Source organism: Arctopsyche grandis, chromosome 12, assembly GCF_051622035.1.
Source record: "Arctopsyche grandis isolate Sample6627 chromosome 12, ASM5162203v2, whole genome shotgun sequence".
Lineage (NCBI taxonomy): Eukaryota > Metazoa > Arthropoda > Insecta > Trichoptera > Hydropsychidae > Arctopsyche > Arctopsyche grandis.
The window spans coordinates 9,748,407-9,772,567 of record NC_135366.1 but is presented as its reverse complement, the minus strand read 5'-3'; the positions used below and the strand labels follow the sequence as shown (position 1 = coordinate 9,772,567).

Genomic DNA, 24,161 nt, shown 5'->3' with positions numbered 1-24,161 from the left:
TGAAAGGTTTGTTTTTATTGTGATTCGGCAAATGTCTATTCAGTTTGCTTTTATATAGAAAAGATTTCGAACAAATTTCACATTTATATGGCATTTTGATTTGTACATGTGATGCTACATGAATCGTGAAATATGTTTTGTGACTGTATACTTTTCCACAATAGTCGCATTCAAATGAATGATTTAAATGCCTTTCATTACTATTTGCAACTAATTTAGAAGAAATATCACACTGATAAATTTTATTTTCCAAATTGTGATGCTCTTCCGTAATATAAGGGATTATAATATTTTCCTTAAAATAAATAAAAATGTTAATATAATACAATATACACATTTTACATCATTTCTAAGCAGGTTAAAACATGGAAAACACTATAAAATTACCTATTTTAAAGGAAGTATATCATTAATTTTGAGTCTATTATCAATTCTGACAAATTAGGTTTGCTTTCAAAACTATCTAAATCACTTTTCATATAGGCATCAATGAAGTTATTATCAACATATTCATCATGAACTGAATTAAAAGGAGACTCAGGATTACTACAGTTTTCAAAGCTTTACGTCTTCAGTAATACATTGCTCCACTTTAGTGTTGGCATTTTGTGTCAATCGAAGTCTTCGAAAAGGGTATTTTTTTCCATCTACAAAACATCAATAACTCAATAATATACAAAATAATAATAGTTCAAAATGTTAACATATAACCATCATGTTTGATAGTATTTAATAATATTTTTAAAAGTTAAAAGTTTAACATTTTTTCAATATTTTAAATTCTCCATAGATGAAATAGAGTGGTACATGATGTATAATAATTTTATATCTATATAATTGTAGGCGGGGTACAATGTGTTGACCGTATCCCGGCCTAACGAAACACTGTTGTGCTAGTTTTATAAAGTTTTATTGTTTGCCTATGGTTGTACAAAGGTATGGTATTTGTGGGCAAAAGTATGTCGTTCAGCGGTCTCTGGATATGGTAGAGTGTCGCTGGCTCGGCATTCAGCTATGTTCAGAAGGTCTCTGGATGCGGCAGTGTGTTGCTGGCTCGTTGTTCGGCTATGTTCGGAAGGTCTCTGGATACGGCAGTGTGTTGCTGGCTCGTCCGGCTGGTTGATCTTCCAAGTCCGCGTAGTGTAGTGGTGGCTGGTCAGGAGCTGTATGTTGACTGGTCTGCTGTTGTGTGTCGACGCTTGCTGCTGTGGGTCGACTGGCGTTGTTTGGGTTGTACCTCCTTTTATAGTGTTTCTGGAATCGCCTGACCGATGGTGGTGGTTTGTTGATGCGTAAGAAAGGAATGCACTGTTGTCGAGGCGTAGAATTTTCTGGAACGCTTGATGGAAGTGGTTATTGATGCGTACGAGAGGAATTTGCTTTCGTCGAGGCGTAGTATTTTCTGGAATGCTTGATGCTGTTCCGCTCGATGTATTTTGTTGTTGCGGAATATTCTCGAAGGTTTCGATGACGATGACGACGACGAGATTCCTACATAATAAATCCCATATATACAAAAAAAGTACCAAATATAGGATTTATATTAATCTATTCACATATGTACATACATACATGCATATAACATGAAATGTAAAAAAAGAATCTCTAACCTGCAGTTGACAATTCCAGATACGTTCATGCAACGTATCTAAAGGTCCCAAATACATAAGAAAGCCTCTGAACATAAACACAATCGAAACTCCATTTCAAACGTCTACACTTAGTCAGGTGAAAGACAGGGCTACCAATGATATGTGGAAATGTCATTTGTCAAGTGTTACCAATGACATTTTTACCTAAAAATAACGAATTCTAAAAGTATCTAATCCAAAGTAACTAAACGTTTCGATTGAGAAACGAATACCGATGCGCCCCATAAACATAAAAACAAAAACGTCGAGCATATTTGAAGATTTAAAATCAAAGCAATCCGAGAATTGCGACCAAACTTTTAATGATAGCAACAGAGAAATTTTATTATAAAATTTCTCTGACTAGTAATGGATGTTTCACATTCAAAGATTCAAAAGTAGGGCCAATTATCATAATGTGAAAGATCTTGAAACTCAAATGTTTGCGGAAAAGCAAATTGACGAAAATTAATCAAATGTATCTGCGGAACCATCGCAAAAATTCGTGTTGAAAGAAATGGCTGCTGCTTTCAATTGATTAATCAAGGAATACAAAAATTTGAAGAAATGGACCCAGACGATGAAAGATTTTTAAATGTGAACCGCCGGATTCAAGAAAATCTTGCATGGTACCAAAAAAAATATAGAGAAAATAAACAGGATACGGTTCATTCAAAATTAGTTACATATTTAAAAAAAAATTAGCACTACTTTACCTGAAATTAAAGATGACTGATTGTATTTTATGTAATAAGTACGGATGAAGAGGATGTTAAATTTTTTTAAATTAAAATATCGATTTATTTGGATTATTGTGTTAATAAAAAATAAAATAAATATAATTTTAAAGTATTTTTTGCATGGATTCGACTTAAGACCGAGGTTCAGGAACGTATCTCCATCATAAGTCGAGGAATACCTGTATTACTAGCAATAAGTCAAATGTACATACATAAATATATAAAATACTATGTATATTGCTAACTTATTTTCAAATCTTATTTATTTGTAAAAAAAATTCAATCACTCCACAAAAAAACATTACAAAACATACACATAGTATCACAAACAAACGACTAATTATTATTGATATACTTGAAATGTAAAATCAAGCTTTTTCCAGATTTTAAATAATAAAATTCATAGTATTAACATTACAAATTCAAAGGGAAAAATGTAGATACATACATAAGAATGATATTATTAAGCTTTTAAAAGGAAATAAAAGAAATTCTAATTATACAAAGTATGAAAGGTTCGTATTATTTTTTCCAAGTATGAAACAAAATAAGTTTGAATTACATATGCAATAGTTTAATATATATTGCAATGTGTAAGATTTGGTTGACATTTTAGATTATTTAAAAGTTATAAATACATATTCAACACATCACATTCTCTGAAAGGTCCCACTTATGTTGAGATCTGTAACGATACATATACCGATACAAGTGGTGACACAACTCAGTTGTACCATTTATCAATAATGTTCGCATATAATGTTAATTAAGATTTATGTCGCATAAGAAAATATGCGACATGCATCCAATACATGTCTCACCGTGTGCAGGACCATTATATAAAAATACGAGATTATTTCACATACCAATATCTAAAATATATTCTCATTTTATTTGAGCATTCCATAAGTCGGAAAATCAATCAATCTCTCTCATAAAAATATGACAATTTCTTATATTACGTACACATCAGAAAATATGTATATATTATTATAGATTTTTGCAATGATATTGTAGAATAAAAATTAGGTGATTGGCGCTCGTCAACCGCTGGTGTACCACCTCATCACCTCATCTTGCGTTCGCGCCAAAAAGGCCTTGATGTCTGAACAAGCTGTATACAATAAGCCAATAAGGTCCCGCGATCCATTGACCAATGACCTCTCTGAGTACCCGATGGGTATAAATATTATGGGCGTTTTTGATCCATGCTTTATTCAGAGCTGGCAGGCCGACGGATCAAGAACAATAAACTACCTCTACCACAACTGCTGCGTCTTTCAATCCCATCTCGGAAACCCCTCTACATGTCCACGCTACAATTTTATCGAACTTAATTGACAGCCATAGAAAATTGTTTAAGAAAATAGACAATACTGTTTCTGTTACAAAAATAGTTTCAATCGAAGCTCAAATGTTTACTTATTACCTAAAATATCACAAAATCACAACAATTACTTAATAATGAGATAAAAAAATATGACACATTTGCAAGAAAATTTCGATATAAAAATACAAAGTTCACATCTAAAATTGGCACATTTTCGTATCAATAATTTTTTGGTATTGACCAAAATTAATTTCATAAAATTGACTTCTCACCTTGTAATATATTATCAATCAGTTAAAATTAGCATCTTCAAAAATATTTTTAAATTCATTCTCAATATTCAAATTCTTTTTTCTTGGACCCCTTACAGTACATCAAAATATTATTTTAATACAAATTCCAAAATGTTAGACCTACATACAAAAATAGTATTATTTTCTGATAAATTGCCATCTTGCTATGGAATGATAAGTAATACTGAAATGAATGGTAAACGGATTATTCCGCAAAAAGCGACCTCGCGCAAGTCACTGAAATCTCGATCTCGGAACATCACTCACTCGAGTTCTCGTTAGTACAATATTTCGCTCGATTGATGGAGTTTTTGGGTGCCAGATGTTCCGTGATCGAGATTATAGTGCCGTTTTGCAGAATAATCACCGAACCCTTAAATGGATACATAATAACGAATTGATATAAATTTTTTCACACTTAAGTTCCCAATTCATTCTGATCACAACCATAATTCTGCGTGCAATCGATTGAGATATTATCGAGTTGTAAATGATGTAGCATAGTGACAGGACTAGGTGGCGATGAACATGACAAAACAGTGTGCGCCTCTACCATGATAATAAGCGAATCTCTAGCTTGCGAATAAGATATTCCATGATTGTTAACGACGTGTTCAAACCAGGCAGTCTCTGAATCTAAGGCGATCAAACACCATTTGCACGACAGTCTGAAATTCATTTTATAACCATGTTAAATCAAAAAAAATATTTAAAAATACATCATAAAATATTGCAATAGAATACATACGAGTTAGGTTCATGTCTTGCTTTAACATGTCGTCTGCGATATCCCCAACTGAAGTATATTCGGTTACAAAATGGACATGGGAAGTTGGGCCGCATATCATTTTCATTTAGGTTTATGTCTTTATTTATACCTAAAAATAAGTTAAATGAAGTATTACGCACATCAGACTCAAATAGATGAAAGACAACATCAGCTATAATACCTGAATTTAAACAACAAGTATCTTCTGTATCAAAATTGTTTATAAGAGCACTGGTTAAAGCTGTACTTTGTAATACTGACTCAATTTCGTTTTCAAAATTAGACAAAACATTCTCTTTGTGTTCATGGTCTACATTTTCATTTTCAACAGTAGACAAATTCTCATTTTCTTTATCAATCTTTGGAAAATTCTTAGACTTCAATGCAGTTGACTTATCTATACATTCATCTCTAACTTTATTGCGCTTTGTTTTGGAAATCCTTTTAATTTTACCGTTTGTACGTTTCTTTTTCATCACAACATCTTTGGTCACTAACTTTGAGTTACCTTCATTGGAATTATTACAATTATTTTCATCTTGAATATTACCATCAACGAGTTCTGTTTTCGGAACAACCTATATGTGATGAAAAATAAATATTTAATTTATTCAGATAGAAATTATCGTATCGAGCTAAAAATTTTATATTTACCTCATCCAATATTACATCGACATTCCCGATGCAGCAATTTTCATCATCAGATACAACCTCTTGTTTAATAATTATGGTTTCTATGGTACTTTCAAGTTTATCACAATGCATACTTTCACTTTCAATTTCATCGTCGACATTGTCCGCCATTGATAGACCTCGTATTTGTAGACATTCAGCTGTTTTCACCAAAATCGGGAGATATTCTTCAGTAACGCTCACCTCTCCATTGTACATATATGAAATAATGGCACTCAATGCAGTGAAACTCACATCTTGCAACACAATTATAGGATTTTCAAATGGATTCTCCTGTAAGAATAGAAAAGTTATCAAACACTATATTTTATTTTTCCTTATTCTATAATATAATATAATTCCGGACCCTATGATAAACTAAAAGAAGATCTTATAGATTATGAATATTTTTCCACATTACATATTTATGGAATGTATACATTTAAGTCTGTCACATTAAGTCACATTATATGAAAACTTTCCAACAAAAGCTTTCTTTGTGGTCAAAAGGTATTAGTCAAAGATGCATGGAGATATTTTCGTGTTTGAATGATGTAACTCTTATTCCTTTCGCGACTACGTACCTATGCGAAACAGCATTTTCGTCATTACTTATATTAAAAAACAAGCAAAGGTCATGCCTTTCCATGGAGACTTTAGAAGATACTTTGCGAGTTAGCATTTCTGACATTAAACCCGATTTGTTATGTAAAAACATGCGACCTCATCTATCGTATTAAATTGTTTCATGTGTATAGTTTTTATTTAAAAAAAAAAGTTTTTAAGCAAGTTCCTATAATTTTGTGCTGACTATAAATATGTGTATTATAATTGTAATAATTACTCCCAAATAAACCTTTTAACTAGAAAAAAAAAATTTTTAGGTGCCGGGAATTAATTCTTTCAGATTTAGGGGGTAGTGACATGAAAGTAATTGGGAAGCACTGCGCTAGACCAATCAATCAGGATATTTTTGCGATAGCCCTTCGTATGAAAAAATCACAATCGACTATGTACTAAAGCGAGCGTTAGTATTACTTATTGCACAACATAATGCAATACGCATGTAAGAGAAAGAGTAAGAGCAGCTGTTGTTGCGAATAAAGGTTAGCACTAGTTTTAATTTAGAATTTAGAATAGAAATTGAACCTGGAAGATGGAGGCGAAGAGTGGACTGCAGGCGGCGAGGACGAATTTGTGGGCGCGCAACTGACGACCGGCTGCCGAGATGGTGACGTCTGGAGCCAGCGGAGAGCATTCCAGGGGGGCGTCGGGAGGACCACCGGAGAGTCTGCGCACACACCTGGAGAGCGCGGCTGCCAATCCTGACCATCGCACCACCACTCGCTCTCCACCGCCTCCGAACATCGTTACCGACACCGACACCTCGCACGCACCCCACAACACAACACAACATTCGTTGACACGTGACCTAGCACCGCAATATACGGCCATACACAACATTTCTCACTCTTCTTTTTTTTACATATTTTTTACATAATAAGCGAATACAGATTCCAAAAATAGTCGCATTATGCATAGAATGAACCTCAGCTTGAAATTGGAATGAGCCGGTTGGATCCCACACACAAAATTTTCTAAATTCAAAATGTCATATTCTCAGGCCTGTAGAGTTGGAGTCGGAGTCGTAGAGTGGTGGTTTTTTGGGTTCAGTGATTATTGGTCACAAAGCGCTCGCCCAAAAGTCACTATCTATAACGGAACATCTGGCAGCAGAAAAGTCCATCATACTAACGATAACTATCATGCTAACGAGAACTCGAGTGCCGAATATTCCGTATTCGCGATTTTAATGGCAAAAATTGTCTTTAGGGCGATCGCAATGTGAAATATAGCTACATTCTTGAAATTGAAAAAAGTCCTAACCACACGTGATCTCAGTATAGCACTCCGACTGAGACTTCTACGATGCTACGTTTTCAGCATCCTTCTGTATGGAACAGAAGCATGGACCCTGATGGATGCCACATGTAAGAAACTAGAGGCATTTGAGATGTGGACATACAGAAGGATGCTGAGAATCTCATGAATGGCGCGTCGTACCAATGCCGAGGTGCTTGCCCTGATGGGAAAACATGTCGAAGTGCTCAAAGTGTGAAAAGGCGTAAATTGAAGTACTTCGGACATGTGATGCGGAACGAAAAATACGATCTCCTGCGCCTTATAATCCAGGGGAAAATCGTAGGCCAACGCAGTCGGGGCAGGCGGAAAACATCATGGCTAAAGAATCTTCGGCAGTGGTACGGCCTCAGCACCCGAGCACTATTCCGAGCAGCAATGGACAAAATAAGAATGGGACATCTAGTTGCCGACGTTTTTGGAGGACATGGCACATGAAGAAGAATGTGACTAATAATCCAATTACCGGCTTTTCGGCCGGATTCAGAGTCGTTAAAAATCGAGTGATTTTTAACTCTTTTTCAAAATTTCAAAAATATTTCAATTTCAAAAATATTTGTTACACATTTCTGGTCAAGATTGTGCATCGATTGCGTAACCTACAGGGGCGTTATTGGAGAGGGGCTCGGGTGGGTAGCCCCTCAGACAAAAATTGTCGTTTGCGCGATCGCAATGTGCGTAATAATCCATTTAACGCTTATTATATGTACATATATGCACCACTCTGTATTAATACGTCAGAGATATTCGAAAATGAGCTCATTTGTCGCACGGGTGATGAAATTACGATACCTGGAAATCAATATATTACTCATGGAAAAAAATTACTTAACAAGTCGCAGTCGGATAGTAGAAAAATTTTGGAGTCCGCTTCGTGTTTTTTGTTACCGAATAAATATCATAGAACAGGGAAAACTTAGAAAACATTAGAAAACATTAGAGACCAATTTATACTCGCTCTTTGCTTGAAATATGAATAAAATGTATATAAACAATATATGTATGTATATATGTACATACAGGGCCGGTGCTTCATATTTTTTTTTGTATGTGCGGTTAAATTTTTGGCGCCTTTTCAAAAAAACTTAAAAATGATAGTAATTAAATTTTACCAAAATCGTACATTTATTTATCCTTTGCCAAAATGTTTTCGTCTGGCTTTCATTTTAGCAAAATCCTGCCGGAGGACATCAATGTTAAGGGATTGAGCAATATTATTTTCAACCGATAAATTGCCAAACCATTCAATTTTTCTTCACTCATTGTATATCGCAAATAATTCCTGATTAGTTTTAATTTTGAAAAGATTCTCTCTCACCTTACAAATTATGTATCGTTTTTTGGTTTTTAATTTGCTCCTTCAACCTCTTTAACGTATAGACTTTTTTTTTCACAAAAGTTTTTGAGCTAGTTTTGGCCTTTGATCCTTATATACATATGTATACTCACAGAATTTTATAAAATAGCATTGTTTCTAACTAAATATATGTACATATGTACGTATATAAACAATATTCAATATTCAATGTACGTATATAAACAATATATTTAATATAAAAAAAATAAATAAACAATTTCTGAATTTCCTTCAATAACGTTTTCGTCATTCATGTATACATATGTCTCTCAAATTGTTTTTCCGCGAGTAAGTAATTTTAAAGTAAATTTTCTAACTTTGATAAAAATATTGATTTCAAACGATTCATATCGTACATATGTACATAATATGTTCACAAGGCCAACGCGAGGGTGGGGGGGGAGCTGGGGTAAATTTCCAAGGCTCGGATTTTTTGAGGGGCCCATATTGAGACGTCTAACTGACTTATATTTATATTTTATATTATGCTAAATGTTTATTATTTTTCAATCCACGCATTCTTTGGGTCCATATGAAATCGTACTTGTTATATCATACTTACTTATTCAATTATTTTAAAAAGTAACAAACTACATATTATACGTATTTTTCTAATAGTTCTGTTAGATTTTTCGCATATTAAAAATATATCCATAAGATATTTTTTTGTCATAGGGGCTGAAATTATTTTTCCCAGGGCCCGAGATTCCTCTCGGCGGCCCTGTTTGTTCACGATATTCGCTGAACGAGACCTTTTCTCGTTAACGTATCAGCAAAAGCCAGAAAAACTTTTATTTGAAATATTTTATTGTTATATGTTTATATTACTACTTAAATATTATATTATACTACATATATTGTAAAAGTTTAAAAATCAAAATAAAATGGAATGAAAGATAGTTTCTAAATTTAATTTTATGCACATATTTTCTAACATATTGTTACGTACGCCGCGGATTGAGCGAATTGTACTTAGACCAACGGATATCTGTTATCGGTTAACTAAATGCATGCACTTACTTCCAAAGATTATATCTGGACTCTAAGTGCATTTAGGCTAAACAATGACCGTTATTAGTTATTTCTCAGAATCGATACGGGAAGACCCAATCTCTTGTAGATACATATCCGAATACGTGACTATACAACAGATAAACAGATTAGGCGTCCTGAGAGATCTACCCTTTATAAGGCGGTACGTAGGCGATATAATTCATTCTGGACTTAGCAGTGACACTGCGTGTATCTCCTGAATCATCAATAAATGCTGTGAAACGACTGTTGGCCTTTTACTTGGATCCTCCACCCACCCCTACGCAACAATATATACATATGTACATATGTTCCACTTTTACAAATTTTATTTTATTCACTTTTATGAATAATGAACATAAAACGTGACTATTTTGAATAAAAATTTGTAAATTTAATTTAATTTAACTTTTTATAAAATATATTATTTAAAAAAATTAAGGTGGGGGGGGGGGGGTCTGAAAACAAATCTGCCCATGGACGCCATATATGAGTAATTTATGTGTATTTATGTGTTTATATGTATATGCATGTATAATGTGTGTATGTATATGGATGTATGTATATGGATGTATGTATATGGATGTATGTATATGGATGTATGTATATGGATGTATGTATATGGATGTATGTATATGGATGTATGTATATGGATGTATGTATATGGATGTATGTATATGGATGTATGTATATGGATGTATATATATGGATGTATGTATATGGATGTATGTATTTGTATGTATGTATTTGTATGTGTATGTATTTGTATGTGTATGTATTTGTATGTGTATGTATGTGTATGTATGTATGTGTATATGTATATGTATATGTATATATATATATATATATATATGTATATATATATGTATATATATATATATATATATATATATATATATATATATATATATATATGTATGTGTATATATGTGTATATATGTGTATTTATATATATATTTATGTATGTATGTGTATTTGTGTATGCGTGTAAGTATTTGTGTATATATGGATGGTGTACATATATGTTTATATGTATTTGGTGTACATATATGTTTATATGTCTTTGGCCAGGAAGGCGCATTGGGTTTACCTGTTAGGCCTTCCTGGTATAAATTAAATAAAAATAAAATATACCCTCGGGCCGGGCCTGTATATATGCTATGTAGTTTTGCAAAAGAATCCTATAATAATGCATATTTTTTTGCATACATACCTAATTTAATGAAATTTTGGTACAATTTAAAGGTAAGCTTATGAAATAAATACTCGTGAACATATTTTTAATTACAATAAAACGAAGTCAACGGTTGTATTGTAATCAAAATTATGTTCACACTCGCAGTTCAAATGATATTATATTGCCGACCTTTACATAAATTTGTACATTATAATTAGATTCCATTTGATTAAACCGTCACATTTATAATACAAACAATATATAAATGTATATAATATATTTATAATGCGAGTGTAATGTTTGAGATACTGTGAATTCTTATGACTAACCACTTCCTTTCGATAACTGAGTGACCGACCATACTGACCATACGCGATAAACTTTCAGTGTCCAGGATATTCAGTGGTGATTGTCACATTTTATATATACTTCGTCGTTAATGACTGTGTTTTGTGTTAATAAAACATAAAATTGTATAAATTTTAATAAAATGGTTTGCGGTGAATCTTCAACTTTACACTGAGGAAACTATTCGTTAGCAATTGAAGAAATATTCTTTCATCGTCTAATTCACTATATAAGGCAAGTACTGAATACAACATATTACATTATTAATTGATGATTTTTACGTCGTAATTATTGATCAAAGATAGATCGATGGCAAATTTTCAAATGAAAGAGAACACTCGTAGAAGTTCTGACTCACGTGAAAGGTGCACGTCGCTATAATGAATATAAATTATATTTAATTTTATACAGGATAACAATGCATTGTATTAAAAATATTTCAATGGTTGCGTTGATGGTATGGTGTTTGACAACGCCCATTTTAGCCGATTCAAATGCCGAATGTTCTCTCAAAGAAACTTGTTCGTCCTGTATTCGTACGCCAGGATGTGCTTGGTGTGCCGTTCCGGTAAAATTCTCTTAATTTAATTTATATCTGAACATTTCAAGGCAATTCGTCTTGATAAATTGTATACTTTTATGTTATTGTTATATTAGATTGATCTGAAAATGTCAACGTCTAACGAACCGAACATGCCGAGATGCGCAAATCTGTTGTTTAAGGATGACAATTGGTGTCCACAGGAGCATGTGGTGAATATGAAAATGAAAATGGATATCCTTGAAGACAAAGCTATGACGGCAGGAACTACAACTACTGATGCTGTTCAAGTAAGTGACATATAATTTTACATGCTCAATGCGTATTACATAGGTAAGTATTATGATTGCTTGCTAAGAATAACAAATTTGTTGGCGATAAGCAAAATTCATTGTTTCCTCTTGTGGTTACAAATTAGACCGCTTATATGCAAAGGTAAACTGAATTGTGTTAGGTTTCCGTTTTGCAACCATAGTCGCATCACAACTTTAAATTTAACTTTTTTCACAGATTAGACCACAGCGTTTGAAGGTGTCGTTGAGACAAGGCCAAGAAATATCAATTCCGGTGATGTTCCAACAAGCTAAAGACTATCCGATAGATTTGTACTATTTGATGGATTTGTCAGCGTCAATGAAAGACGATCGCGATAAGCTTTCTGTTCTTGGCAACAAATTGGCCAGTGTTCTTAAGAACATCACGAACAACGTCAGAATGGGTTTTGGCAGCTTCGTCGACAAGCCAGAAATGCCTTTCGTCAACACAATACCGCACAAGTAAGTATTATCATTGTGAGAATTTCACCATCGATCATTTGATGACGACTTCTCCTTATCAAGTTCTGCCTTCATCTCCTGTAGTCCAAGCAATCTCTAACCACCGATTCAATATCCATACGTGTAGCGTTTTTTGATTCCATCTTCATCCTCTTAGGTGTTATTTCAACACTTTTTCTGTTCATACATTGTACATGGGTTTGGTGCAAACGATCGACAAGCGCCAGACAGACTGAACCACAGATTAACTGGATGGCTGCTTTAAACGCAATTCTCGACTTCACGAATGATAGATTGCACATCAGATGACGAGTAACCTTTCGATGGGCACAGATGCAATTATTAAAATGGTAATTATTAAAATTGAGTTGGATCTTTTTGGCGAGTTTTTAATAATTTAATAAGGCAAAATTCGGAACTAAAGTATCAAAAGCACAGAACGTATACAGGGTAGGTATGTCGGGACTTCGGATAGATTTCGCTTAGTGTAAGTGCGAGCAGTGCGCACGCATAAGGTATACGTGTCGTTAATCTGTGGTTCAGTCTGTCTGGCGCTTGTCGATCGTTTGCACCGCATCGTATTATAAGATATACTAGTGTTGTACCCGATGAAATATCATCGCATGGGTGATGGCATATTAATTTATTAAATAATAAAAAATTAAAAGAAATGTATCGGTCCTGTGTTCGATCCGCACGCGGTCGAATTTTTTTCAAATACCTTTTAAACGTATTTAATTTAATATTTATATTTATTTGTTTAATAAGAAAAAAACGGTATAAACTACCTACCTACCTACACATAAACAATATAAAACACCTAGATGGCGCTAAATGCTCAGACACTAATTTGCCTAGAGGAAATATCGGCAGCAAACAGTATATATAGAAGTTTTTTTCTTTCGTAATTATATTGGTACATTTTGTTGGCAGTGGTTTAGTTGTGACGTACACGTACATATGTATGTCGAATCGAAACGACTATTATAGTATGGCGAGAGTCATCGCAGATACACAGACACGGTTCGGTGATTACTAGTCAAATGTGAACCGGTCACAGGACAACTGGTCGCTCTAGATCGGTCACACGTGATCACCCGTCACAATAAAACTGGTCACGAGAATACTGGTCACACCCTAAAATCGGTCAACCAGTTTTCTCGTGACCAGTTTTAGTGTGACGGGTGATCACATGTGACCGATCCAGAGCGACCGGTTGTCCTGTGACTGGTTCACATATGACTAGTAGTCCGTTTACCCACAGACACATAAAATAGCGATATTATATATATGATGATCTAAACATCCCTGGATGACTCGATTTTTTTTATGGATTATGTTCGATGGCTTTCTCATTGGATCCAATTAATCTTAATGACAAATGTATGTGTACATATATGGCCACCAAGTCCGTTATGATTTGAAAACACATTTAACATCAGAAAATTTTTAATTTTCAACAAAGTCTTTCCGGAAACTCCCGAAACCCATTGGATGACAGCACTAGTATACTAAACAATTTCCAACCCAACTTGTAACACTTACACGATACTCCTTTCTTACAATGCACCATTACTGATGAAATACATTGATTAAAAATATATAACATGTTGCATTGCTAATTTTAAGATTGCAAAGTCCGTGCCTGAACTGTGTTAGATCGTACGGTTTCAAAAATCATATGCCTCTGACGGCAGACACCGCATCTTTTTCGGCAAAAGTAAAAGAAACCTCAGTATCAGGCAACATGGATTTCCCTGAAGGGGGTTTCGACGGTTTAATGCAAGCTATTGTGTGCACTAAGGAGATAGGATGGCGCGACAAGGCAAGGAAGCTTCTGGTATTTTCCACAGATGCTACTTCTCACATAGCTGGAGATGGGAAACTAGCTGGGATCGTGGTGCCAAATGATGAAGAATGCCATTTGGATAAATATGGTCTCTACACTCACACATTGGAAACAGATTATCCTTCAGTGTCACAATTGGACAAACAGGCACAGGAACACAATATAAACATCATATTCGCCGTCACCAAAGGCCAACAAGAGATATACAAAACATTGAAAGACAGCATACACGGAGCGGCGTTTGGAGTTTTATCAAAGGATTCCTCTAATATTGTTGATCTAGTGAAATCTGAATATGAGGTAAGGATACTCATGCGAATGACCATTTTAAAATATTGAAAATGGAATCAAAAAAAAATATTGAAAATGGAATTTTTTTCAGTACATTTAATTATTCTAGGATGTTTTTATTATTTTACGTTTTCATTTGTTATAATGTAGTATTATTTAAGATACTTTTTTTTAATTCAGTGGTATTTTCAGAAACTAGTCGATTCCGTTGTATTGAGTGACAATTCAAGTGGATCTGTTGAAATTCAATATTACACTAAATGCGTTGGTAAAACGGTACATAACACAAATGAATGTGGAGGATTGCGAGGTAGACCATTAATCGAATTCAACGCTGTGATAAAAGCTCTGGATTGTTCAAACGACAGACAGCAATGGAACAAAGTCATTCAAATAAAACCGGGAGCACTTAGTGAAAGCTTGACAATAGAACTAGAACTCTTGTGTGAATGTCCATGCGAACAGAAAGGACATCAGGGATTCGAATCCAACTCTCAAAATTGCAACCACAATGGCAATTTAGAGTGTGGAGTATGCAGCTGTGCGTCTGGACGATATGGAAGATATTGCGAATGTGACGGTGACGATGCCAAAACAATGTCAACGAACACTAGCAGCTGCCGACCTGACAATGTAACTACCGAAGATTGCTCTTCTTTTGGGTTCTGCAAGTGTGGAAAATGCGATTGCTTCAAAAGAACATCGGTAGAAGAAGTAATTTATGGAACATACTGCGAATGTGATAACTTTTCGTGTAAGCGAAATGGAGGTCTTCTCTGTTCCGGTCCTGAAAAGGGTAGATGCGATTGTGGTAATTGCGTCTGCCAATCAGGATGGAGCGGTATATCGTGTGAGTGTAGAGAAAATAATGCAACGTGTATTGCACCAGATTCTACCGACGTGTGTTCCAATCATGGCACATGTGCTTGTGGCGTGTGTCAGTGTCAAATGCTAGACAATTTCAGATACTCGGGAAGGTATTGTGAGGAGTGTCCTTCCTGTTCGGAGAATAAATGCGATGAACTGCGGCACTGTGTCGAATGCCAAGTTCACAATACCGGAAAGTACGATAACAACGATTGTAAGATCAAGTGCACCGAATTCCAGACTGAAGTTGTTGAAAGCATTATTGATCCTGATGATGACAAAAACGAGGTCAATGATGAAAAGATTTGCACAGTGCCTGATGACGGAGGTTGTACTATTCTTTTTAAATATAAATATGAAGATGATAATATTTCACTAAAAGTTACAGGACAGAAAACGAAGGACTGCGCTAAGGAAGTGGATATTTTTGGTAAGTTTTTAACTTATTTTTTACCTTTACAATATTTGAACATGTTATATATGCATTTTTATCAATTCTATTTGGTAGTTACACTAGTTTAAGTAGAAGTTTTGTTCAATAAAATCTCAGAATTAACCAAGTAGGACCAAAAATTAAGTAAATTTCATTGAACTTAATAATAGATTATCTATCTATTAACAAGTATGAAATATACATGAAATTATAGTGTTTTTTCTTATACATTTTCAGCTGTAATATGTGGGGTAGTTGGAGGAACAGTTTTTGCTGGATTGGTCATGTTGATAATATGGAAAGTTTGTACGACAATGCACGACAGACGAGAATATGTAAATTTTGAAAAAGAAATGAAAATGGCAAAATTCGACAGAGGAGACAATCCACTATACAAGCCATCGACGTCGACATTTAACAATCCAACTTTCAGAAATACGCAATCTTAAATTATTGTTAAAGTATAAAATAAAATAATATATCAGTAAATAAATTACTTATTGTTGGAGTCAATTTAAAACACTATTAATTTTCATTTTATTTATTAAGTAAGTATAGCTCTGTATAACCAGATATCTATACCAAAGAATATAATAACCTTTTTTAAATTTAAACATACATTAGTTACTATTAAAAATTATAATTTACAAATAAATGATCCATTATCATAACATAATCCTTCAAAGTCATACAAATCTGCAATACTTAACCACATTATCCATATGCTATATTATCAACAATTAAATTCAACAAGATATATTTCCAATTAACATTGAAAAAAAATCAACTATAGTTTTTAAAAGGCAACTCCAAACATAATCAAATAAAATATTTTAAGAACTTTTTAAACATAATGTGAATTCATTAGTAAAAAATTTATATTTGATTTCAATTTACATGCGACATCGATTTCCTGCACTGGTTGTATAAATTTCTTGCGCACATTCTAAAAAAATAAATAATAAATTTTCAATATTGTGTTTTAAGATTTCAAAGCGGGCGTTTCAAGCGTTTTAAAAAAATACTCCCACATATATTTTTGCTTAAAAAAATATAACAGTGTTTTAACAACACAGTGATTTTTGTACACGTTAAAAGCATAACACAAGTGAGAATAATAATTACAACGCAACATAAAACAAGAGTATACTCAAATATAACAAACGTGGAAGAACACATCACTTATTTCAACACATTATATAAAGATAAAACATAAAAAAAAGTAAAATATGACTGTGTTCAAACTCATTTTGTGACCTGGATTCAATTATTATTTCATGCAACAGATTTGAAGAGAAAAGAAATATACATATGGGTCTAAGGAAAATAAAAATATCGATTGTTTTTTATGTACTTACAAAATAAAATGAAATATTAACACTGCAAAAACTCTATATAGCAGTCTTAAAAATCTTTCTTAGGATCGTGCTAATAATTTAGCCGCATCTTATTCGCATTCAGAGTCAGCTATATTATCAAAATTTTCTTAGAATGGAATTTGACATATTTACCTAACATTGTTTATATATGTATATATGTATATACATATACACACACAATTAAAAAAATACTATTTATATTCTGATTTGAAAAAAATATTATATTTTACTTGTATTTCATGCCTAGTAACAAGTATTTGTGATGTAACAAAATACATATTAAAGATACAATACTTATATCGTATTATAAACAAACAAAAATGGCACACAATGTTTATAAGTATAATAAATGTGTTAATTTCACATATTATATTACTGTCACGTTTAACATCATGAATATAGAGAAATTAAGAAAAAATTCCATCAATATGATCAGAATTTAAGCCGAATGTAATACAAAATCTTAGCTGGAGTATTCAAAATATAAAATAATAGAGAAATATGTATATGTATGTATTATAAATGAAAAAAAGTTACATCACAAAATCAAGTTACGTTGAAATCAAGTTGACATCACTGATCTTAAAATAAGTATAATACATATAAGTAAATAACATCCCTATTAATTTCTCTGTTTCAATTAAAATAATATTGATAAAACACTATTAATATAAATTACATATATACAAAGTCAGTTAACTACATAGCAAAACCACTATCAACTCATGCAATATATTGGCAAACTTTGTTTAGTGAGAAATTCTATCAAGAGGATTATAACTACACTTATAAGGAATGGCTAATTTCATAAGAATTGAAACATCAACACAAGTCGAACTACAAAATTATTTAAGTGTTTTGATGCGAAGGCTTACACGCATTAGAGATAGGAATATTTAAAAATAAGTAGTGCAAGAACAAATTCAGAGGGATTTCGATGAATGAATTCATGACTTATTTCAGATATATTATGTACACACGAAAATAATGGAAAATCATATTTCACAAATCTTTGTAATTTAGTAAAACTTTTAACTAATTCGAGGTCATAAACGCACAATTGCGCTCATGGTTACCGTACATACTGTGACTACGCGTCACCTATATTGTAAAATTTGCGAATATTTATTAGTCTCAAACGTTTTATTATTTGATAAAATCAATATTCATAAACATCTACTAGCATTAGAATATTTTATCTTTTCTATAAATGTTTACAAATTTAGATCACAATCTAAAAAATATGGTCTTGTTAAAAAAATATGCTATGTTACCTAAACATTTTTAGCATTTCATTTTCAGTTCTCACAAATTATGAAAAACTATATTTTATGCAAAATAATGATAAAACTATGGAGCAAAACTAAAATTCTAAATTTTTCCCCAAACAGTGAACGAACCAAAATACTGCTGAAACTAGGCGAGAGCAATGATATGGCACCGAAGCTTTATGTGCTTTCCTATGGTGCTTAAAATTGCAATTAACACTAATGAAAAACATTACATTATAATTTATTATTTTTAATGAAAAATTACTAGTGGATATCTAGAAACAAAATTAACAATAATAAAAAATAAATCTAAACATCTGAATGGCAATCTAATAAATATATATGATATTTTCATATTAAAAACAACTGATAAATTCGGGAATCACAAAGGCAGACAAATATACATCTGCCAAAAAAGTATTGTCTTTATTTTATCAGTAGAGTATGATAACATGTATTTTCAATTAGTCAATTGACTATATTGTAGCATACCTGTAAAAATACTGCATTTATAAATATTAAATATATATATTTATAGTTTATATAAGTTCATTGGTAAATTTTTGATTCATCAAATTGAAATAAATTAAATATGTATTAGTACGATAAAGAAAAAAAATAAAGTACTACACAAATTGTTATCAATTATACACTTTCCTCTCAACAAAATTGGAATTGATAATAAAATACATATGTATACCAAAAAAGTACTGCGACTGAACATTACATTGATAACTCCAAAAAATGTTAGCTTGAATTAATTGATGCATATTTTAAGTGATTCATAAACTCTCATGTCTATTATGGTTGTAGTGTCGGCTATCATTATGACCAGAAAAAAATGTGAAATATGTAACTATCCAAAATAAGTTATAGGAAAAATTCATAAAAATACCATATGTAAAATAGTCTAATTAGGTGTAAACACTACCTAAAAACTTATCAACCATATTCAGATGTACACATTAACATGTAAAATTGCAGTCTATGCATGGTATAATCTATAAATATTAAATAATTTTTTGCCAGTTGATGGTTTTGAATATGTATTAAAAAAGTATATCATCTGAATATGCATTAAAAGTATAAAAAAGAATTAATTAGAACAGATCATAAATGTGTGCATACAAAGAATTTTTAAAATAAAAACAAAATTTAAGAAATTTTAGTCAAATACATACATACATAATTCCAATGACAAAAAATAACTAACCTAAGCTGAGGTAGAGGAAGATGAAGTGCATACATAATAGATGAGAATATAATCATCCACTTTGTAATTGTAGAAGGATTTCGAAAATTTAAATTGAAGCGGTGTATACAAACAAATGTATGAATGTATCACACGTATGCACATCTCACAAGACGGTAGCGAAAACAATAAAATGAAATACCAATACATATTTGAGTAGACTGGACTGTCAAAATGACTATAAATTGTAGTACATAATATGTATAAATTATTAACCAATTATATAAACAAAATCATCTTACTGATAAGAAATTGAGAGATATAATAAAAAACAGTCACAAATAACGAAAATTAATTAATAATTTATAATGGTCACATTATTTTGGGACTCATTACCATGGCTTTATAAAACGTGATCTACAAGTCTAGTTGCCACAGTTTTATGAAAGGTCTCTGGAAAATAAAGATAATATTGAATTATACACTGTTGAAATTGTACTATGAGAAAATGCAATTAAAGTAACAAATCAAAACCTTAATAAATGGTGTGTCGAATGAGGTGTTGCCAGCCGTTGTAAAAGATGGTGAACAAAGGTTTGCGTGATATGTGGAGCGCCTCTTTCGGCAGCTTCAAAAGCACGTCGTAACTCTGTGACGGCTGCTTCTCCTGCACCATTACTAGTGTTTCCTCGATGTTTCTTCTGAAGCTATTTATTTACACAATATAATCAATATACGACAATACCGATAAAAATTATATTTTAAATTGAAAATTCAGTTAAAAGAAATACCTCTTGTAATAATGGACAAATAAGTTGTGTGAGATAAGGACTTGGCTGTCGTTCTGGTCCCGTCCCTCCACCCGTTGGAGGTCCTCTGTGATCCAGTGGTGAAATCTACAAAGATAAATGTTATTTATAATAAAGAAATTATTAATCATACAATGGTATTTAGCATCGTCACATTGTGACGAAAATTCAACAATATAAACGATAACAATCTACAAGTACAGAAAGCATTGATACAATAACTGTCTCAAAAGTGAAATGAAAAGATGAAAACTGGAAAACTCTGATAGGAAACGGTCGATTTGGATTTTATATTCATCCCAAGGGGTCCACTTTACGGCACAAACTCTTTTGAAAAAGATTTGAAAAATGGACTCGTACCAAAGTATTAAGATTAGGAGTGGGGGTAGACTTTTTATGGGACTAGTACTGACGAAACTGTCTACTTTCACTCCTAATCTTAATGCCTTGGTACGAGTTCATTTTTCGGTTCTTCATCAACTCAGAGTTCATGCCATAAGGGCCGCCGCATCCCAAATTATCCGGCAGATACTAGAATATTCTAAATATAATAAGATTTATTTTAATTTCGGCCAGGGTTTATATATCTGAGACCTCTTAATTGGTAGGAACACATGTTACCCACCAAGCTATACTGTGGCGTGTGAATAATAAGAAGAATATTATTATTTAAAATATATACGTATGTACCTCTTTACTAATTCTTTTATCTCTATGTTGGTCACTTTTTCTATCTCTATCATCTCTTTCACTGTCGCGATCTCTTTCCCACTCTCTGTCTCTAAATCGATGTTCTTTATTCCTTTCATTGGATGGAACTGTTGGCGGTGGACGGGGCTGTAATTTTATATAGGATTTATAAATAACGTTAAATTGGGTTTATATATCAGGTTAGATTCTCGACGGATATCTTTTTAAACCAAAATGCTTACTCTATCACTTTTTTCGTGAATATTATTAGCTGGTACGTGCTGTTGGTATTTGTGATTGAGCTGCTCTTCGGATGACTGTTGTGGCCTACCAAGTGAACCATTTTGCTTTCTTTGATGCAGGGCTTGAGGTGGATGTTGTTGGTGGGAAACTGGCTGAGACGGTAGAGATATTACACCAGAAGGCAGGGGAATGTTTGCATTATCGTTTTCTTCAGCTGCCATCAATAAAGCAGCTTTAACACTGGGTATACCCTTCACAGTCATAATCCATGGCTCGTCTAAATCACTATCTTGTCGATTAGATTCTTCACTATAATGATAAATAGTAATAGGTTAGCTAATATTTTAAAATTTTACAAAGTAATCGTTTCACAGTTAATATAAAAAAATACTCACGAATCTGAATTCTCTGATTCTGTTTCACTTTCCTCACTTCTTTGTGATTTCCACTTTTTATATCTATCAATCAAGTCCATTAAATAAGAATTTTTCTTAGCTTTGCGAATAAATGGGAATTTGAGAAGTTCCTTAGCTGTAGGTCTCTAGAATAAAAAAAAAAACATTTAAAAATAATTTTTAAATATAATGAATTAACCGAAACAACTAGTTTTACAATTGCTATCCATAATAAAATAAGATTCATTCGGATTAAACAAAATCTAAGTAGAAAAACTTACATTTTGAGGATCTTTATTTAAACATGCTTCGACGAATTCTTTGAACTGTTTTGAGTAGTTACCGGTCAACTGGGGTGGGTTATTTTTCGGTATGAGAAAGAGCACCTTCATAGGATGTAATTCAGAATTGGGTGGTTCACCCTTGGCAAGTTCAATAGCTGTAATTCCTAAGGACCAAATGTCTGCCTTTGAGTCATAACATGACTGCTTTATGACTTCCGGTGCCATCCAAAATGGAGTACCGACAAACGTATTCCGTTTATTAGTTGTATTTGTTAATTGACCGGCAACACCTGAAAATGAAACGATAAATAACCACCATACAATATTTTGCATTTATTTATATGTTTATGGAAACTTACCAAAGTCAGCTAGTTTCACGTCTCCCATTTCACTGAGTAAAACGTTGGCCGCTTTTATGTCACGATGCAACTTCCTTTCAGAGTGCAAATAATCTAACCCTCTCAATACTTCCCGTAAGATTACAGCTATGTGCATTTCTTCAAAGCTTCCCGCCTTCATCAAGTCGAGGGCAGAGCCTCCTCCCAAATACTCCATGATAATCCATAGCTTCGTGCCCTAAAATAACAAAAAACAGACGAACTTATTATAACTGCTTTCCAAGTTATTCAATGAAGTAATAAAACTATAAAAAATTAATAAATGGATTAGTTCTAAAAGATAACATGAAAATTTTGTTTTTTGATCAAAATTGGATTTACAAGGTAGTGTTTATACGTGTATGTCTGTTTAAATTTTCAAATTCTTTAGTTTAGGGCACCAAAAAAATTGAGCTACATTTGGCTTGGATCAATGCACAAAGTAATAAATTTTTCAATGCCTCTTTATTAAATTACAAATTTCTATGATCAACCAAGTTCTGTTAATATTTTATTTTATTCAATAAATCATGCACACCCGTCTTACAGATCGCTCCAATGCGACGAGTGTACATATTATCCAGATCAAGAAATATTAATTATAAATACATAATTACTATATATTTTACATTAAACACGACATATATGGTCAAACATTGTACAGAAGCATTGTAAGCATTATACAAGGCAAACACGATCAACATCTACACAGACATCTACGGAGAAATTTGCAGCATTTATACAAACGAGCAAAAAATTGAGGTGCTGAATAGCTCAAATTTTGCGAGAGAGAGATAGGACAGGGATGCCAATTGGCAGGAACTGTTTCAATGAAAATCAGATAAACTGGCAAAATTTGATAGGAAACGATCGACCTGGAGTCACAAATACAAGGTCTGCCCAGCAGCAACCAGTGGAAAACGAACCCACTCCGTTCGGAAATATCATATACTAACCACTAGTTCATGCTGCTGATTTAATTTGAATTAAACCATTAAATTTTAATTTGACATACCATAGACCAGAGCATCGCAACCTGGTGGCCACGGCCCTTTTGTATCGTACGCGCCACTTTGATCTAACGCGTGCGAGCGAGATCGTGTGTGAGGGAGAAAACCGACGTTTTGTCACCTATGTATGTAGGGACTAGCTAGCGACTGCCGATAAAGTACATATGTATGTACGTGGCTGACAAATTCTACGAGTCGTAAACAACGTGTTCCGCGAATACCAAAAGGTTGCGAGGCTCTGCCATAGACTATGTAAACTTTACTTCATAGAACATTTTTTAGTTATATTGGAAATACTTCTCCTTTCTACAAGCATTTTTATACGAGAAACTACATCCATACATATGTAGGATCAAAGCCCAACCCAAATGGTTAATTATGTAATAATATTAAATCCATAAATGGCGTTGTTCCACTTGTGTATTAATATTTATAAATTATACGAATTAAAAGATGATGAATCGGTGTTTACTTTGCAGTAATAC

The 24,161-nt window shown here is 32.9% G+C and overlaps 3 protein-coding genes across 10 annotated transcripts in view; 1 reads left to right on the top strand and 2 right to left on the bottom strand.

Annotated features, from left to right (window-relative positions):
• Window positions 1–228: 228 nt before the first annotated feature.
• On the bottom strand, window positions 229–6,874 carry LOC143919579 (uncharacterized). The gene is made up of 6 exons (XM_077441960.1): window positions 6,585–6,874; window positions 5,418–5,729; window positions 4,945–5,341; window positions 4,743–4,872; window positions 1,496–4,662; window positions 229–829 (listed from the first exon to the last, which is right to left on the bottom strand). Exons 1-5 carry the CDS (start codon window positions 6,801–6,803, stop codon window positions 4,413–4,415), a joined length of 1,308 nt encoding a protein of 435 aa, XP_077298086.1. The 5' UTR covers window positions 6,804–6,874; the 3' UTR covers window positions 229–829; window positions 1,496–4,412.
• Window positions 6,875–11,251: 4,377 nt separating this feature from the next.
• On the top strand, window positions 11,252–16,694 carry LOC143920259 (integrin beta-PS-like). Its single transcript, XM_077443052.1, has 7 exons — window positions 11,252–11,503; window positions 11,681–11,837; window positions 11,927–12,100; window positions 12,321–12,586; window positions 14,216–14,735; window positions 14,919–16,023; window positions 16,264–16,694. Exons 2-7 carry the CDS (start codon window positions 11,688–11,690, stop codon window positions 16,473–16,475), a joined length of 2,427 nt encoding a protein of 808 aa, XP_077299178.1. The 5' UTR covers window positions 11,252–11,503; window positions 11,681–11,687; the 3' UTR covers window positions 16,476–16,694.
• Window positions 16,573–24,161, bottom strand: part of GckIII (Germinal centre kinase III) — a 49,728-nt gene continuing 42,139 nt past the window's right edge. For all 8 annotated transcript variants that reach the window (XM_077443061.1, XM_077443059.1, XM_077443055.1 and 5 more), the window contains 9 exons: window positions 22,649–22,865; window positions 22,287–22,579; window positions 22,006–22,151; window positions 21,610–21,919; window positions 21,368–21,514; window positions 20,660–20,764; window positions 20,403–20,575; window positions 20,265–20,321; window positions 16,573–16,972 (listed from right to left, as the gene is read on the bottom strand). In XM_077443061.1, coding sequence (XP_077299187.1) covers window positions 20,309–20,321; window positions 20,403–20,575; window positions 20,660–20,764; window positions 21,368–21,514; window positions 21,610–21,919; window positions 22,006–22,151; window positions 22,287–22,579; window positions 22,649–22,865 — 1,404 coding nt within the window. In that variant the 3' untranslated portion in view covers window positions 16,573–16,972; window positions 20,265–20,308. The remainder of the gene's footprint in view (window positions 16,973–20,264; window positions 20,322–20,402; window positions 20,576–20,659; window positions 20,765–21,367; window positions 21,515–21,609; window positions 21,920–22,005; window positions 22,152–22,286; window positions 22,580–22,648; window positions 22,866–24,161) is intronic.